Source organism: Carlito syrichta, unplaced genomic scaffold (assembly GCF_000164805.1).
Source record: "Carlito syrichta isolate Samal-C Ts95f unplaced genomic scaffold, Tarsius_syrichta-2.0.1 Scaffold136712, whole genome shotgun sequence".
Taxonomy (NCBI): Eukaryota; Metazoa; Chordata; class Mammalia; order Primates; family Tarsiidae; genus Carlito; species Carlito syrichta.
Window position 1 is genome coordinate 442,618 of NW_007080808.1, and position 14,382 is coordinate 456,999.

Sequence of the window (14,382 nt, forward strand, 5' to 3'; positions counted from 1 at the left end):
TTTCTTTTTAATTTTAGAGTTGTGGGGTCAAAGTGAGCATTTACTACAGGTGAAGTTTGGACTTCTAGCTGACCATCTTTCCTCCTGATAGAGGACCAGATACCCAGTGTGATGACACCTGTCCCCTTCCCTTCTCACTCCCTTCCTCTCCTAGCAGTTACCAGTGTCTGATGATCTCCTTGTGCTAGTGCCACCAGTGGTCAAGGCCTGCTTATGAGTGAGAACATGCAGTATTCAGTTCTTTGTTTCTGTTATAGTTCACTTAGTATGGTGAACTGCATCAACTGCATCCATGTTGCTGTTAAGGCCATGATTTTGCTCTTTCTTATGGCTGCTTAATATTCCATTGTGTGTATGTACTTTTTAAAAAATCCAGTCCACTATTGATGGGCATCTGGGTTGGTACCATGTTTTTGCACTGTAAATAGTGAGGCAATAAACATGCATGTGCAGGTATCTTTTTTGTAGACTGGTTTATGTTCCTCTGGGTATATTCCCAGAAGAGGGATCGCTGGATCATATGGAAGATCTATTTTTAGTTTGTTGAGGAATTGCCACACTGCTTTCCACAAAGGTTGAACTAGCTTACATTCCCACTAATAGTGTAGAAGTGTTCCCTCTTCTCTGCAGCCATACCAGCACCAGTTGTTTTTGACCTATTAATAATAGCCAACCTTTCCAGTTTTAGGTGGTATCTCATTGTAGTTTTGATTTGCATTTCTCTGATGATTAGTGAGGCTGAGCTTTTTTTCATGTGTTTGCTGTTTGCTTGTATGTCTTCCTTTGAGAAGTATCTGTTCATATCCTTTGCCTACTTTTTAATGGGGCTATTTATTTTTTTCCTTTCAATTTGTATGAGTTTCTTGTAGGTCCTGGATGTTATACCTTTATCAGATGCATAGCTTGCAAATATCTTCTCCCATTCTGTGGGTTGTCTCTTTACCTGCTTGATGGTGTCTTTTGCCGTGCAAAAACTTTTTAGTTTAATAAAGACTCACCTGACAATTTTAGATTTTGCTGCATTTGCTTTTTTATTATTTATTTTTTTAATTTTTTTAAATTTTAAAGATGTGGGGTACAATTCAGGGTTAGGTATACAGATGTTCATTATGCAGGTACCCTTGTTGATGAGGCACACCCCTCCCTCCCCTAGCAGTTTCCCTCAACTGCCAACCCCACCCCCCTCCCCTGACAGTTTCTCACCACTGCCAATTCCATTCCCACAGTATTATAGTTGTTCAAGGTCCACTTATGAGTGAGAACATGTGGTGCCCTGTTCTTTGTTTTTATGATAGATCTCTGAGTATGATAGACTCTAAATCCATCCAAGTTGCTGCAACTTCCATATGTTTGTCCTTCTTTATGGCTACATAATATTCCATTGTGTATATGTACCACATTTTTAAAGTCCAGTCCAGCTTCAGTGGGCAGCATGGTTGGTTCCGTGTTTTGCTATTGTGAATAGAGCTTCAACAAATTAACATATGCAGGTATCTTTTTTGGTAGAATGACTTGAGTTCCTCCAGGTATATTTCCAATAGAGAGATTGCTGGGTTATATGGAAGGTCAATTTCTTCTAGTTCTTTTAGAAATTGCCACACTATCTTCCAAAGAGTTTGCACTAGTTTGCATTCCAACCAGCAGGGGAGAAGTGTTCCTTTTTCTCTGCATCCCCATCAGCATCTGTTGTTGTTTGTTTTATTAATGATGGCCATTCTTACTGTGGTTAGGTGGTATCTGAATGTGGTTTTGATTTGCATTTCTCTGATGATTAGTGAGACTGAGCACTTTTTCATGTGTCTGTTAGCTGCCCGTATATCTTCTTTTGAGAAGTATCTATTCATGTCTTTTGCCCACTTTTTAATGGGGCTGTTTGTCTTTTTCCTTTTGGTACGTTTTAATTCCCTGTAGATCCTTGATGTTGTCAGATATACAGTTGGCAAATATATTTTACTTTTCCATGGGCTGTCTTCCCGCTCTCTTGATGGTTTCTATTGCTTTGCAGAAGCCTGTCAGTTTGGTGAAGTCCCACTTGTCTATCTTATCTCTTATGGCATGGGCATTTGGAGTTTCCAAATTGAGAAAGATGGAATTCTCCCCAAATCATTTTATGAAGCTAACATCTCACTGATACCCAAACTGGGTAAATATACAACCAAAAAGGAGAACTACAGGCCAATATCCCTTATGGTTATAGATGCAAAAATCCTCAACGAGATTCTAGCAAATTGAATCCAAAAACACATCTCAAAAACCATCCACCATGACCAAATAGGCTTCATCCCCAGGATGCAGGGCTGATTCAACATCTGCAAGACCATAAACATAATTAAATACATCAACAGCTGTAAAAACAAGAACCACATGATTATATCATTAGATGCAGAAAAAGCTTTTGATAAAATCCAGCATCCCCTCTTGATTAAAAAACCCTCAAACACCTAGGTGTAGAAGGAACATACCTCAAACTTGTAAGTGCCATCTACAATAAACCTATAGCTAGGATATTGCCAAATGGACAGAAACTGGAAGCATTTCTCCTGAAAACTGGAACAAGACAAGACTGCCCGACTGCCCACTTTCACCTCTCTTGTTCAACATTGTGTTGGAAGTCCTAGCTAGAACAATTAGACAAAAGGAGGAAATCAGGGGAAAGAGAAAGTCAAGTTATCCCTCTTTGCTGACGATATGATCCTATGCCTCAAAAATCTAAGAGAATCTGTTAAAAACCTGCTTGCACGGATAAAGGACTTTGGCAGAGTCTCAGAGTACAAAATAAATGTGCAAAAGACAGTTGCATTCTTATAAACCAACAGCAAGCAGGCAGAGAACCAAATAAAAGCACAATCCCATTCACAATAGCCACCAAAATAATGAAATGCCTTGGCATCTTCCTAACCAGAGAAGTGAAAGACCTTTACAGTGAGAACTGCAAAGCACTGTTCAAAGAAATCCAAGAAGACACAAACAAATGGAATAATATTCCATGCTCATGGATAGTAAGAATCAACATTGTTAAGATTCAACATTGTTAAGGCAATCTACAGATTCAATGCAATACCCATTAAATTACCAACATCATTCTTTTCAGACCTGGAAATGACAATACAGAAATTCATATGGAGACATAAACGACCACGAATAGCCAAAGCAATCCTTAGCAAAAGAAATAAAGAGGTATCACACTTCCAGATTTCCAACTTTATTATAAGGCTACAATAATCAAAACAGTCTAGTATTGGTACAAGAACAGGCATAAGGACCAATGGAACAGAATAGAGATTCCAGAAGCAAAGCCTTAATTTCTCAACCAACTCATTTTTGACAAAGCCTTCAACAACAACCACCGGGGAGAGGAGAACCTATTCAGTAAATGGTGCTGGGAAAACTGACTGATCACATGCAGAAGATTTGAGACAGGACCCCTACCTATCACCATACACAAAAATCAACTCTAAATGAATCAAAGACCTAAACATAAAACTTCAAACTATAAGAATCTCAGAAAATGCAGGAGACACCCTTATGGAAATTAGAACTGGCAACCAATTCTTGCATTTGCTTTTAAGGACTTAGCCATGAATTCCTTTCTAACTCCAATATTCAGGAGGGTATTCCCTAAGTTTGCTTTTAAGATTCTTATATTTTGAAATTTTACAATTAATTTCTTCTTGGTCAATCTTGATAGGATATATGTGTTCGGGGATTTATCTATTTCCTCTATGTTTTCAAATTTATTTGCATATAGTTGTTCATAGTAGTCTCTAATGATCCTTTGTATTTGCACAGTACCTGTTGTGACATCTTTCTTTTTATTTCTGGCTTTGTTTGTGTCTTCTCTGTTTTCTTAGTAAGTCTAGCTAATGGTTTGTTGATTTTTTTTTTAAGCTTTTCAAAAAAACTGACTTTTTGTTTTGTAGATCTTTATTTCTTTATTCTCAGTGGTATTTATTTCTGCTCTGATCTTTATTATTTCTTTTTTTCTGCTAATTTTGGGTTTGCTTTGTTCTCGCTTTTCTAGTTGATTAAGGTACATCGTTAGGTCACTGAAATCTGTAGTTTTATGATGGAAGCCATTTGTTGCTGTGAATTTGTCTTTTAATAATGTTTTGTTTTGCTCCTTTGTGGAACAAAGATACTCAGTATGATTGAGATTTTTTTTTTTAAATTCAGACTTGTTTTGTGTCCTGACACGTGGTCAATCCTGGAGAATGTTCCTTGTGCTCATGAAAAGAACATGTGGAATGTTCTATTATTATCTGTTAGGTCCATTTGGACTATGGTATAGTTTAAAATTCAGTGTTTCTTTGTTGATTTTCTGTCTAGATGAACTGTTCAATGCTGAGAGTATGTTGTTGAAGTCCCCAACTGTTATTGGGCCCTGTCTCTCCCCTTTAGCTTTATTTATATTTGCTTTATATATCTGTATGCTCTGGTGTTAGGTTCCATATATATTTACAATTGTTATATTCTCCTGCTGTATTGATTCCTTTATAATTGTTATATTGTGCCTTTTTTGTCTCGTAACAGCTTTTAACTTGAGGTATGTTTTGTCTTATGTAACACTCCTGCTCATTTTTAGTTTTGTTTGCAGAGCATATCTTTTTCCATCCCTCCACATTCTATCTAGGTGTATCTTTGTAGATGAGGTGTGTTCTTGTAGGTAGCATATAGTTGAGATTTTGATTTTTTAAAATCTATTCAGCTAGTCTATATCTTCTAGATGGGATAATCTATTTACATTTAAGGTTATTTTTGATAGATGAGGACTCACTCTTGTCATTTAATTATTGTTTTCTGGTTGTTTTGTGCATCTTTAGTCCCTATTTCCTTCTTGTTGTTTACGTTTGCTGTTGGGTAGTTTTCTGTAGTGATAAGATTTTACTCCTTTTTCTTTCTTTTTTTGTTTAACAGCTCTATCAGAGTTGTATAGTTTTGTATCATTTCAGACTGTTGGTTGTCATCTTTTTCATATGTAAGACTTCCTTGAGCATTTCTTGTAAGACCAGTCAAGTGATGATGAATTTTCTGTCTTGGCTTGTCTGTGAAAGATTTATTTCTCCCTTATTTCTGAATGATAACTTTGCTAGGTATAATATTCTTCTATTTTTTTCTTTTAGTACTTTGACTATATTATCTCATCTCTCCTGGGCTGTAAAGTTTCAGCTGAGAAATTTGCTGTATCCTAATTGGATTCTCCCTTATACAAAACTTGATACTCTTCTTTTACTGCTTACAATAAAATTTTTTTTTGTCTTTGACTTTTGACAGCTTGATTATAATGTGCCTTGGAGAAGACCTGTTTGGATTGAATCTATTTGAGGTTCTTTGAACTTCCTGGACCTTGATATTTATCTCTTTCCCAGGACTTGAGAGGTGTTCTGCTATTATTTCATTAAATATGTTTTCCTCACCTTTTTTCTTCTCCTTCTGGAACACCCATAGTACAAATATTTGTTCACTTAACAATGCCCTATAAATTCTGTAGGCTTTCTTAATTTTAAAAAATTCTTTCTTTTTTTAATCTTTCTGTGTTACTTCAAAACACTCATTTTCAAATTTTTTGTTCTAGTTTGTTGATGAAGTTATCACTCTTTTAAAATAAAGAATATCATTCTTTATTTTATTCACTGAATTATTCAGTCTAGCATTGATGTTTGCTTCTCTTTTTTGATGTTTATCTCTGTTTAATTTCTCTTTCAAATCATGGATTGCTGTTCTGATTTCATTGACTTGTCTATTTGTAGTCTCATTTATCCCAGTGAATTTTCTTAAGAGTATTTTTTTAAATCTTTTTTGGCATTTTATATATTTCTTTATGATTGGTTTCTATCACTGAAGATTTATTATTGTTCTTTGAGACAAAAATTTCCTTGCTTTTTGATAGTTGATGTGTTCATACATCTATTTCTGCACATCTGGTAGAAAAATTGCCTCTTCCAATTTTATCAAGTAGGTTTCCTAGGGAAAGACTTAATCATAGGAATGGGCCTTGGTGTGTCAGTTTGGTGGGGTGCATTGGCTTTGGTTCTAGGTGGATGCAGTAGTATAGTCTCCATCTATTTTTTCAACTATAATTTACACTAGTGACATTTGCGAGTTTCTCAGTGGCTTAGGATAAGAGGGTTTGGGTTGATAATGGTGTGGTTTTGCCAGGAGTGGGCTTGCTGTGCTATTTCTCAGGCCAAGGGTATGCATGCACACTTGGTAAGTTGGCCAACTTAGTATCCAGCTGACTGGAATTGGGGACATGGGACTGTTTCTCTTGCACAGAACATGGGAGCAAGGCTGTTCAGCTGACTTGGGGGTGTGTCTGCTGGAGGTGACTCATAGCCTGTTTCTTAGGCCTGGTACATAGGTGCATAGCTGCTTGGGGATGTGTTTGCCAGGAGTGGTCCACATGGCCGTTTCTCAGGTTCAGGTTGTTGTCTTATGGCTTCTCAGCAGGTCTGCATGTGTGTCTGCTGAGAGTGGCTCACAGGGCTATTCCTCTCCCTCAGGATGTGGGTGCACAGCAGCCTGGCTGACCATGGCGGGTGCATATCTTTTAGGGGCCACCCATAGGACTGCTAATCAGGCCCAGGATGTGATCCTGGGGATGCTCATCTGGCATGTATCTTGGTCAGTTTCTGGGTTTCTTCTGATAGCCATGCCTAGCCAAGTGATTAGGGGATTAAAGAGTTGAATGTGTCCACAGAAGAAAAGTATACCAATGTTAAGGTCTCAACCAAATTATCTGGTTTCAATCTTGCTCAGTCAGTCTGATTGCATTATGAATTTAGGATTTAAAAAAAGGTGACATGCATTCATCTACTCATTCAAAAGCAGAATCCTGATTTCCTCTAAGTGCCAGACTTTATGTAGACTCCCTACAATTATATATCTCAATTCTTTTTTGTCTCCCTTGAAGCCTTTATTATTTCTGCAGGAAAAGAAAACAAAAAAAGTTTTGATTACTTTTTTTGTGATAAGGTGCTCTCTATCCAAATTCAAAATCCAGAGAATCTTTTCTATATATTTCAGCTTTTCTCTAACTTCCTAGGATTTCAGTGTACTTTGGATCACACACCTAAGTGTAGGGCTCCTGCTGTATCTGAGTTGGTCAAGATATAGTAGTGACTGATTTCTGTAAAGGGTGCTGAGAGTATGCAATGGGAATTCCTTTTCTTCAGTCTCTCCTTCAATTCATATTGCAGCAAAAGAAGTCATAAAAGCACACCAATTGTATCTTTTTTTTTTTTTTTTTAGTCAAAGTCTCACTCTGTTGCCCAGGCTGGAATGTATTAAAACACTCACAGCTCATTACAGCCTCAAATTCCTTGGCTCAAGTGATCCTCCCACCTCAGCCTCCTAAAGTAGCCAGGACTACAGGTGCACACCATCATGTCTGACTAATGTTTTGACTTGTAGAGATGGGGTCTCACTCTGTTGCCTAGGCTGGTCTTGAACTCCTGACCTCAAGCATTCCTCACGCCTTGGTCTCCTAAAGTGCAAAGATTATAGGAGTGAGCCACTATGCCTGGCCTGATTATATCTTTTGGATAAAGCAAGACTTCTCATATTATTTTTCTTCGTAATTTTTCCTTAGGTGGTTCAGGTCTGGAGAAAAATAAGGCAAACCCATAGTATAACAAAGAAGAGTTGGTAGGATAGAGTGAATGTGACTCAAGATAAAAATGAGAAGATCAGGAGAAAGAAAGAGGAAGAGTGTGACACTTGCAAGGATTATTATCATGACATAAAATTTAAAATATTTAAAGATAAGATGGGGGACAACTGAGAGAGACTGAAATAACTGAGATTCAGGTTCATATTTGGCCTAGTTTGAGAGATAGAGGTTTAAATGTAGATCATCTTGAATTAGATAATTTTTGGAGATTCTTTATATTTGTGGGAATATGGGACTTAGAGCCAAAAGAATAGTTTCAGGAAAGGAAAGAATCGGGAATTTATACAAGAGAAGGATGGAAAACAGGAATAAGAAAATGGATAGAGCCGGGCTCGGTGGCTCAGCCTGTAATCCCGTGCCTTTGGGAGGCTGAGGTGAGTGAATTGCCTGAACCCGTGGGTTCGAGACCCGCCTGGGCAGTGAGACCTCATTTCTACAATAAATCAAAAAATCAGCCGGGCATGGTAGTGCATGCCTGTAATTCCGGCTACTTGGAAGGCTGAGGCGGAAGGATCGCCAGAGCCCAGCAGGTCGTGGCTGCGGTGGCCACTAGACTCCAACTCCAAAAAAAAAAAAAAAAAAAAAATGGATAGAATAAGGAATAAGAAATAACCCACAAAAATATAAAAAGGCAAAATATGAGAGAATAACAAGTTTTAAAAATATAATAGAATGAAAGAAATTTTAAAATATTAAAAATATCTCAAATGATTACCTTGCACTTATGCCAAACATTTTGCTATGTGCAAGTAACATAAAATTAAGCAAGCATACGCAATCAAAGCATGAAAAAGATTTATATTCATCAACTCTATATTGAGTGGAAATCCAACATAGTTGAAGAAGTTTACCTTTAAAAGAAACTTTACTTTTAGTTTTCAGAGTTATTATTCCCAGTGTATAATACAAATACAATTTGATTCTACACTATATAATTCATGGATAAAGTGTGTTTAAAGTTTTTAATCCGTGACCAAAGTCTTTCTTCTGCTCACAGTCTGTTTCCACTACTTCGGGATATCAATTCAGGGAAGAGGATTATAGGAATAGCCTAAAGAAAATAAATCTATCAGAAGTAGGTTTTATAGTAGATAAAGTCATATATAAATTATTTTATAACCCTAATATGTCTTCCTTTTATCAATCAGGAATGTTTATTGTTGCAAACTGACCTAAGCTAAGATGTTTAGGCAAACTCTCAGGGTTTGGTGAGTAAGTGTTGTTATCAGTTATAATAAAAAAGTATTAGATCACATTCCACTATACAGACAAATAAAAAATAGACACAAAATAGTTCATACTCCTTATTTTATAGCTTAATGACATCCCGACTCTCTATTATTTAGGTGCTCTGACAGCACTTTACATAAAAACTGTACTCAAAATGTACATGAAAATATTTTGGGGACAGAATGTTGTTACCTTTATATTTTTCATCAGACACTATCATGCTGCAAACCAATGAGTGGACATACAGGATGAGTCTCAGATGTGTTACCTAAATGTGCATCCTACAAAGTTTGGTGGGTTTTTGTATGTGTGCATGCAAAGTAGCGCAGTACTTCTGATATATTTTGGCCAGTCTACAACTCTGGAACACCACACATTTTTTCTTCAATGAAAAATACATTTTTTAACATTCATTAGACATTCATTAGGCTAATTATCCAATTTATCTTGACATCAGAGACAGACATAGCTGAAATACTTTATGATTGTTAGTTGTACAGAAATGTTTATAATAAAATCATATTCTTCCTAATTTACCATCTCTTCCTTAGATAATCACAGCTGTCCTTTCAGATATACAAATTCTATCTATATACAAATTCAATCCATGTGTATACTCACATCAACATACTTTTAGAAAACTTTTTCTACTATGTAAACTATTTTCTGAGTTGCTTTTGTCTATAGGAAAAAAAACCAAATCTGGATTGACATTCAATATACTTAATAATCTGTGCCCCTCAACTCTCTGATTTCATTTTCTGATAGTTCATCCTACACATTCAATGTTTTAGCCTGTCTGATCTTCTCATAGTTCTTGGATATGCCATACCCTTTTGAGCCTCTGTGCCTTTGAATATTCTGTTCTGTGCTTGAAAAATTTTTTGTTTGTTTTTTTATGGCTTAATCTTTAAGACCTATTTCAGATGTTATATCCTATATTAATCTGTTTCCTAATTTTCTAGTGGAGTAACTTTTTTTCTGTGTATTCCTAAAATACTTTGTATATAACTAGATTAAGGTAATAATCGTAATTATATTAACTAACAAATACTGGTGGTATTGTATACGTTTGACTATTTTTACATTTATTTTATTTAACCTTCTTTCTACATTATCTTGTAACTTGTTAGTTGTGTTTTTTTTTCTCCCCCCAAAATAGACCAAAACTAATTTACTTACTCTTCTTTAGATTCCTAGCATATGGCACTATACTTGGGCATATCATAAGTGCGCAGCAAATCCATATATGAAGGAATGAATGTAAAAAGTGTTGCTCTTCAGTTCTTGATATTAAAGATAATGCATAGATTAGTCTCTGTGAATATAGAAAAGATATGGATATAGTATGAATAGAGAGCAAAAGCCATGATGAAATGGCATCTTTTTTCCTATAGAATGTGTTATAGAGAATTTTATAGATTTGTTTGAAGATTGGAGAAAGCTGAAAAAAATGGAAATAGAAATATCTTTGTCTAAGATGCTTTAACTTTCACTATGAGTTGATGGGTTTGGCCTTTATACAGTTATTTAGGGAAATTGTGACAGAACAAAATAATATTAATCATGAGTATAGCATAAAAGCTGTAAGCAAAAAAGATAAGAAAGGGCTGTTATTAGTTGGGAATAAAAGCTGTATTTTTCCATGGTCTTCAATGGTTTTGCTTAACTTATCTCCTAAAAAAATTTTGGAAAGTGAGGTACCACTTTGAACATTTTCAAGTTGCTAGCTAAAATGCTTTTTATCATAAGTTTAAGTAGCTCTAGATGCAACAGTCAACACATTAAATATTGTGTTTATGCTTTTAAATGAATTTTGGCAAAACTTTGTTACTGCATATTTAGTTCATTCACTCATAAAAAATGTTTACCATATAATCAAATTGGCTCAATCAGTCCTCAGTGCCAAACTACTTACCTAACTCAGACTTACTGTCTGTCATTAAGAAGTCTGACTTCGTTTTTTAGATTAAATGAACATATTAAGACACTCTATGACAATCATCTCACTTTGGAATTCTAATCATGGTTATAGATACATAGAATGCTCTCTAAGCAGTCGGACAGACTCGCAAAGAGGCACAGCCTTGCCAGGGTGAAATAAGCATCCTCTCCTTCAGTTTTTCTGGCTTTGCTCCTAAGGAATTGCCTCTCTCCTCCTTTCTGGCACAAGATTAGGGCTTTCTTGAATTATCTCTTTGCTTAATGATCTGGACCCTTTTACACCCTAAGGCAATTCACCAGATTAAGGTTTTGGTTGGGTAAGTGGTATGCTTTCTTAGTTGTAAAGTAGAAACAGGAAAATTGTGAAAGGATGACTATGGGATTTAAGTGCATTCTCAGACAGACCAGTTTTAGGACAGGGCACATATGGAACTTGAGAATTTAGAAACAGACTCTATTTAAACATCAATATCTGCATTACCCATGACAAGTTTTGGTTTACAATTTCTTGAAGACTGCTGGAATGGGTTCTTGAAGACTGTTGGAATGGAAGACCATGGAAATATACAGCTTTTATTTCCAACTAATAGCAGTACTTTCTTATCTTTTTTGTTTACATCTTTTATGTTATACTCATGATCATAACACACTATGATGACAGGATAGGTTTACTATGACACCCATAATATGCTTTCTGGTGCTTTGATGAGTACACCAGTACCTGCTCCACATCTTATATTCAATAGTGTTCTAAGCACTGCAATCCCATGGTTTACCAATTGCAAAAGAAGAAACAGGGGATATATATGTGAATGGTCAGATGAGAAGTTTATGCAAGAGGAAAAGAAAATCCCTTTCCTCAAATATAAAATGAACAAATGAAGAGTTTGAAATTCTAAAAATAGACAGAAGGAACTTCCAGAAATTTTTAGTGAGTTCAGCAACACAGTGATATATCTGCTTGTAATATTTGTTTCATGAAAGTATACTTTGGTCTGTGGGTTGATGAATAAGAATGGAATTAATGAATAACCCCCTCCCACACTAATATTGACTAATCATTATTTATGTACAATAAAAGATAACTGTTACAATTTGCATTTCCCTGTAGTTTGTGAGAGCTTATTTTTTAACTGAAAAACTTTTCATTTCTAGCATGTCAAAGACAAATAAAAATTTTATTTCTTTTAAATTCATTTTGTATTCTCCCTTTAGAAACTCTAAATACTGTTGATTTTTAAATTAGTTTACAAAGATATGATTATGGAAATGCAGCTGGGTGTGGTGACTAATGCCTGTAATCCCAGCACTGTGAGAGGCCAAGATGGTAGGATTGCTTGAGCCCAGGAGTTCAAGACCAACCTTGGCAACATAGGGAGACCTCATCTACTACTACTACTACTACTACTACTACTACTAATAATAATAATAATAAATTAGCTAGTCTTGGTGGTGTATTCCTGTAGTCGCAGCTACCAGGGAGGCTGAGGCAGAAGGATCACCTAAACCCTGGAGATCTAGGCTGAAATGAGCAGTGATCATGTCACTGCACTCCAGCCTGGGCAACAAAGTGAGACCCCAGCTAAAAATAAGCATTTATATCGATATTGATTTAGCAATATGTATTTTTAAAAAGTAAATAACATTACTTTATAGACTCAATCATTTGTATTGACTTATAATGCAGTATGGTATAGAATAAGTCCGATCGACATTAGGAAAACTTTCTATTAAGCTTTGTAAAATCATATTAAAATATTTGTGTTTTAACCATGCTAAATTGCTGGTATACAACGAGGAAAAATTTGTGATATTAATTTTATTTCCCTTGTTATATTACTTTTTTTTTTAACAAGAAACTGTGCTAGAGTTAAAGCAACTCCAAATAGTGCTTGTAGCTCAGAAGCATAAAATACAGTCTGTAGCTATGATTTTAATAAAAAAAAACCCCCACAGGTTCAAAGAAGATTGGAAATAAGAAGCCACCCATTTGCTTTTTGTAGAAGCAGTAGCAATCCACAGACAAGCTATCCTGGCTTCAAAATAGTATGATAGATGGTTTTATGGAACTTGCGATGACCAAAATCCACTTTAACCTTTCTTACTGACAGGTGTTCTATTGGCTTATAGCCAGAGGCTGTGAGGGTAGTGCAGCCTGTGGTGTGCCCCAGAGTGCTAAAAGTGCCAACACTCCAGCTAGTGGCTCACAATTACGTTGATTGTGGTCTGGCAACCAGAGCTCCAAGAAAGAAAAGTGATGAATATAGAAAAATATTTTACAAATTTGATCAGATTACAAATTTCATCTCTTCTTTTTTTCTCCTCCATAGATATGATATCTGCACTTATAAAAATAAGCCTTGTGGAACACTGGGTAAGTTTTTTTTATAAAGGGAGGATAGTTCAGGTTGTCTTTTTGGACCAATGACTTTACTCTTCATTATTAACTTGGTCATTTTCCTTTCTGTACATCTGAAATCCCTAAAAACTCTCAAACCTGACCTTTATGGATATTTCATTTATTAGAAAACAAATATTCATTCCCATTATAAATATTATGTAAATTTAATTGGCTTTTTTGGCAACTGAAATGATGAATCATGATTCAAAATCATCAAATAATAATTTTAAATCAAAGTTACCATTCATTTTCACATAATCCATCTCTGCAAGGCCGTTTCTAAAACTACCAAGGAGTTTGAAAGCAAATGAAAGCAATCAAGCCTAGACAACATAGTGAGACCTCGTATCTACAAAAATAAAAAAATTAGCTGGGCTTGGTGGCACACGCCTGTAGTCCCAGCTACTCACTTGGGATGCTGAAGCAGAAGGATTGCCTGAGCGCAGGAGGTCAAGGCTACTGTAAGCTGGTGATTCCACCACTGCACTCCAGTCTAGGCAACAGAGTGAGATCTTGCCAAGAAAGAAAGAGAGAAAGAAAGAGAGAAAGAGAGGGAGAGGTTATAGAGATGGAGATGGAGTTGGAGAAGTTTCCTAGTTAAAGAGCATAACACAGAAAGAACTGTCATTGCTGGGAGAGCTCACATTAGAAAGATTTACTTTGTAGTATTTTAGGTTAACAACACCAACATAACCCAATAGAGGGCCCCTGAATTGAAAACTAACAACTGGCTTTGGCTATTTCAGTACATTCATTACCTTTTACAGTTTATTTATCTCTTTGTTCTTTAATTTTCCTATCTATAAAGTATGAGTAATATCTACCCTTATGCTAGAATACTGTTAAAATCATTTAAGGAAGCCAGGCTCAGTGGCTCAGCCTGTAATCCTGCGCTTTGGGAGGCTGAGGTGAGTGGATTGCCTGAGCCTGTGGGTTCAAGACCCTCCTGGGCAACTTGGCGAGACCTCATCTCTACAATAAATCAAAAAAACTAGCCGGGTGTGGTAGCACACGCCTGTAGTTCCAGCTACTTGGAAGGCTGAGGCGGAAGGATTGCTGGAGCCCAGCAGGTCGAGGCTGCAGTGACCGGGAGCAGTCACTGCTCTCCAGTCTGGGTGACAGAGTAAGACTCCAACTC

General features: G+C 36.2%; 1 protein-coding gene across 1 annotated transcript in view; it reads left to right on the forward strand.

Moving 5' to 3' along the window:
* ADAMTS6 (ADAM metallopeptidase with thrombospondin type 1 motif 6) overlaps positions 1-14,382 on the forward strand; it is a gene marked incomplete at its 3' end in the record, with an annotated part of 238,514 nt that overhangs the window by 139,614 nt on the left and 84,518 nt on the right. The window contains exon 8 of the mRNA XM_008049780.2: positions 13,174-13,217. Within this exon, the coding sequence (XP_008047971.1) occupies positions 13,174-13,217 (44 nt within the window). The remainder of the gene's footprint in view (positions 1-13,173; positions 13,218-14,382) is intronic.